We start from the raw sequence: 4,543 nt of genomic DNA, 5'->3' as shown, positions 1-4,543 counted from the left end.
GCTCGGCCTAGGTGGCGAGCAATTCTGGAACTGCCTGCTGAAATCAGTGAGGCCTCCTGAGGTCGGACAGGGAGACAGAGGAGAAAAGTGCTTGTGGCGCCGAGGATGGGGACTGGAAGGACTTCTGTAGATCTGACTTCTGCTGTCAGGGCTTCCAGGAGCAACAGGGACCAGGCAGGATGACGATGTCTGGGGCATGATTACTGAAAACTTATTTGCAGCTTCAGGTCCATCCTTGTTTTCTAACGGGGCCCTGGGCTTGAGCTGAGCCGTTTGGTCCACTGAAGTCCTGGACTTGAGGCCCATGATTTGGGTCTGTGACGAACAGTCTCGGCTTCTGCTGGCCAGTGGGGTGGCGGGCACCAGCCACGAGGTGTCTGTGGTGCTAGCCTCATCAGGGCTGCTTTCAGGGTCACGGAAGAGCTGGGGAGTCTCTTTGCCATCCACAGAGCCCTGGTTCCCCGATGCTCCCCCCTCCTCCTGCTGCAGTGTGGCCTCTCTTCTTGGTGGGCTTTGGGAAAGTTCTTGATCTGCATCGACGTCAATGACAGAGAACAGTTCAGAGGATTTGGGGCTAACTTTTAGAACTTTTCCTTCTTCTGGGGGACTATTAAAAACTGACTTTATTTTGCTTTGTTCTAGCTCCAACTCTTCATCTGAATCCAATAAAAGGATAATCTCATCTTCTCTGTTCACGCTAGACAGAGAATTCTGAGATCTGGAGCTCCGATGACTAGGTTTTGCTTGGGTTAGGTCAATGGATAGAGACTTTTCTGGGGAGATCAGGACACCTTTATTTCTGCATTCCAACATGGAGCCACGTTCTTTGCCTTTCTGGCAGCCTGGATCATCGAGTAATGTGAGAAGGCTCCGGCCCCTTCTCTGCTTCAGTGGCGAGTCCTGGGAGTCCACCCTGGAAGCTCTGCCCTGTGACTGGGGCTTTGGTGGGGAGGAGGCAGTTGTGCGATGAAGGCGAGGGTGTGGTTGGCGAGGACTCCTGCCTGGAGGGGTCTGTGATGGGAAGAAGCACCGGCGAGATGGGGGTGTTTGCTGGTGAGTAGAGGGACAGGAACTCTCCGTCCCCTTTTCCCCGACAGTGCTGTTGCCTTCCTTGAGATCACTCGTTATTTGGGATGGTTCAGGGTATCCTCCTGGAGTTGATGCGAAGGGCTGTTCATCATCATCAACATCAACTGAATACAAAAAGACACCTTCCCTTCTCTCTGCCTGGCAGCCCTGAGAAGAGTTAGAGGAGCTGGAATGATCCAGTGCTTCCTTCTGGGCCTCTACCGCCTCCTCCCTGTCTGAACACTGGCTCTCAAGTGGCAAGAGCATGGACTGTCTCACGGTTTTCCATTTGGCTGGGGCTTCATCTCTTCCCTGCCCAAACAATTTTATCTGTTCTTCATTTTCCGACTGTTCTTTAACCTGGACACTTGCTACGATTTGCCTAGGACTTGGACCATCCTCTCCAAGCTGGTCAGTTTCTTCCTCAATCTCTGGAGCTCTTTCCTCCTGGAGTAGCTTTCGCTGAGTAGCTGCAAATTCATAAATTTCTTCCATTTCTGCTTCATTGACCTTTTCTCTGTCTTCTTCATGGCCCTCAGGTTGCAACAAGGCCTCTGCTTCCTCCTCTTCATCTACCCACACTGCCCTCAAGAGTTCTTGGAAATTCTCTACTCTGCTTTCACAGTCCTTGTCTTCCTTCTCTTTCCATCGTTCATCCTCTGAATCCATCACAACAGACGCTTGTTCACAGAGGTGAACAAGCTCATTCACACCAAACCTGCAACAGGAAACACCATGCATGAGGTGGCAGCCAGGTGCCCCCGGGGCAGGCGGGGATCAGAGCAGAAATCCTCACAGGGAGGACAACTGTGATTCAGTCCTGGCCTTCTCCCTGCTCTCCTGAAACTAGGGTGCCTGTGCTCATACCCAGAGGCCCTCACACCTTGTTAGGAGGTAAAACACCTGTTTTCTGCTGAGCTATCTGCTACCTCTCCTGAGGTACCAGTGTGGACAAGCTGAGTGTTGGACAATGCCTTCTACTTCTCTTTTCTGGGACTTGGGAAGGGACTGCCATTGTTTAGCTTTAGTGGTGGGACAGTCGAGGAGCAGCAGTGTTTGGTAGAGCTGAGAACCACTCTCTTATCCCCAGGGAGCTAAAAGCCACATGCTTTGGCAGAGGCCTCCTCAAGCAGCACTCGGCTCTCCTGCAATAGTCCATTTCTGGCCAGACTTCCTATAATACATCCTGTAAAAGGTATCCACTGGTTATTAACTTGAGATTAAAAGGTATAGGAAGGACTCAGCCCTGGCCCTCCCATGAGCCATCAACCTGGTAATCTTTGTCAGTTAATGTCAAAAGCCATGAAGTAAATGGAAAGAACAACCCATACCTGCGGGCCAGGAAACTCAGGTCAGGGGCCAGCTGCGGAGGCAGGCCAGTGTCTGCGGTGTAGAGATAATGCAGGAATGTTTTTTGCCTCAGTGCTCACGTCACTCAGCAGGACACGCTGGGTTCTCAGGTCGCCATCTTCTACAGCAAAGAAGCCTTCACTATTTACCTGAGGGTGAAATAAAGTACAGAAGGTTTATCGATTAGACGGTCATGACTTAGGGCGATGCAGATGGCCTAGGGGGTCCTGCCTCAGCCCCGGGATGAGCATTAACCAGTGTCACCCCATTTTCTTGGCCAGGAATTCTATAGTTTAGGCCATAAAACTTCTATTTTCAAAATCGAATTGAGGATATACGTTCAAGAATCCAGTTAGTTTCCTTTTGACAGACATATCAAAGGCACTAGAACTTTCTGAGAGAAACTGATAGCAGTCTCCTGGATTCCTGCAATGTGATACTCAAGTCAAACACACGTCAGCAGCTCAGCTTTAAAGAGGTTGCTTATTAGAGTTTAAATTATGCAAATAAAGGAGAAAGAAACAATTCTGGGGGCGAGGGGAAGAAGGGATTTTTATTCAATGGAACAAGAAATCTGATGTTTTCCAATCCTGAGGTCATCCCCTTTTGCTACTTCCTAACCTTGAATGTGGCTTCTCTATGGAAGCATAACCTTATGGCAACAGAAAGGAAAAAATGTTTAGGCCATGTGAGGAGAGCAGGGAGGGAGATGGGTGAGAGCATGTGAGGGGGCTCAGGAGGGGGACCTACGGGAACAGGAAGAAAGGGAGAGAGCCTGGGCAGAGAGTGAAGAGGAACAGAGAGGTAGAGAGACAAGTAGAGGGAGAGGAGGGCAGAAGGAGAGGAAGAGGGAGAGGAAGGAAGAAGGTGAGAAGGGGGAGAGAGAAGGACAAGGAGGCTTGAGGAGGATGGGAGGGTTCCACTGAAACACAGCTTATTCACTGAGTACTTACATACTGAATGAGAAGTGGGCATCTGGCATAAAGCACGAACTTGTGGACGTACAGCACTTCCCCGCTGTCCATCTGAAATTGGATGTCGCTCAGGTGTGGGTTATTGACCATGGCACCGAAGTCAGCAACCAGCAAACTGAGGGAGAGCTAAAACAAGACCATGGCACTGAAGTCAGCAACCAGCAAACCGAGGGAGAGCAGTCACTTCTATCTGTCTCTCGCCTAACTGTGCAAGTTCTCCTATTGAAATGACACTGGGGTGGCCAGGCAGGACCCCTGTGCTCCCCTCCAGAAGGTTCCTACATTGGGTTCCACCTTAAAGTTACTTTAAGTCACTCAGTGACATGCAACAGCAAAACACTAGCTTCTTTCTCAAATTCTCTATCACATTGAGTTCTCTGGCCTAAAATGGGAGGGACTAGCAAGTGGAGAGGTGTGGCAGTTCTAATAGAGATAGAGCTGCAGCAGCGGCTGCTACTAAGCACTGTGTATGCCATGCTAGTGTTTCATAAACCCTGTTGGGCAGCACTGTGAGGAAACTTACCAGTCTGGTATAACAGACGAAGGCCCCAGTCCAAGAAGTTCAGGGACCCAGCTGAGAGGAGCTCCAAGTCCCTTCTCTGACTATGTGTCATGGTCACCAGGAGACCTTGGTGTGATACTGATATACTAACGGGGTGATGTCCACTCTAGGGGAAACCAACTTCTTGCCCAATTAATCACCAACACAGAATATGAACTGTTGGGGAAGGCAACCCCAGTTCTGCATGTCAGAGGGGCACTGTGAGTCCTGAATGAATGAATGAAACTGAAAAATGAATGCACAGAGCAGTCAGCTGAATAAAGCAACCTCACGGAGTAATGGCGGTTCCTCTGAGCTACCCTCAGAATTCAGTGACAAAAGGGATAAAGCCTCATGGCAGAGCCCCAAGACGGGGACAGGAGGCTCCTATGGGCTCTCGCTTGGCTCAGCTCAAATGCTGTGAACAGCCAAGACTGCAGAGCTGGAGCAGGCCCAGGCCTCATGGAGAGGCCCCTTCCTTACCGAAGCTTGGCCGCCCCTCTCCAGGTGCTGCTCCTTAGGTGGCAGGACAAACCCAGTCAGTGGAAGTCCACCAGGCAACAGATCCATCCCTGAGAGAAGGATTCGCAGGTTAAAAGAATATCACCTC

The 4,543-nt window shown here is 50.5% G+C and overlaps 1 protein-coding gene across 1 annotated transcript in view; it reads right to left on the bottom strand.

Moving 5' to 3' along the window:
* The window catches only part of SLX4 (SLX4 structure-specific endonuclease subunit), a 21,134-nt gene that overhangs the window by 5,136 nt on the left and 11,455 nt on the right, over positions 1–4,543 (bottom strand). The window contains 5 exon segments of the mRNA XM_015591061.2: positions 1–1,786; positions 2,400–2,483; positions 2,485–2,567; positions 3,372–3,518; positions 4,417–4,505. The exon segment at positions 1–1,786 is cut by the window's left edge and continues 9 nt beyond it. Coding sequence (XP_015446547.1) covers positions 1–1,786; positions 2,400–2,483; positions 2,485–2,567; positions 3,372–3,518; positions 4,417–4,505 — 2,189 coding nt within the window.

The sequence above is a fragment of the Pteropus alecto genome, unplaced genomic scaffold, assembly GCF_000325575.1.
Source record: "Pteropus alecto unplaced genomic scaffold, ASM32557v1 scaffold44, whole genome shotgun sequence".
In the NCBI taxonomy this organism is placed as follows: domain Eukaryota; kingdom Metazoa; phylum Chordata; class Mammalia; order Chiroptera; family Pteropodidae; genus Pteropus; species Pteropus alecto.
The sequence above is the reverse complement of the archived record's forward strand: the minus strand, read 5'-3'. Positions and strand labels throughout refer to the sequence as shown.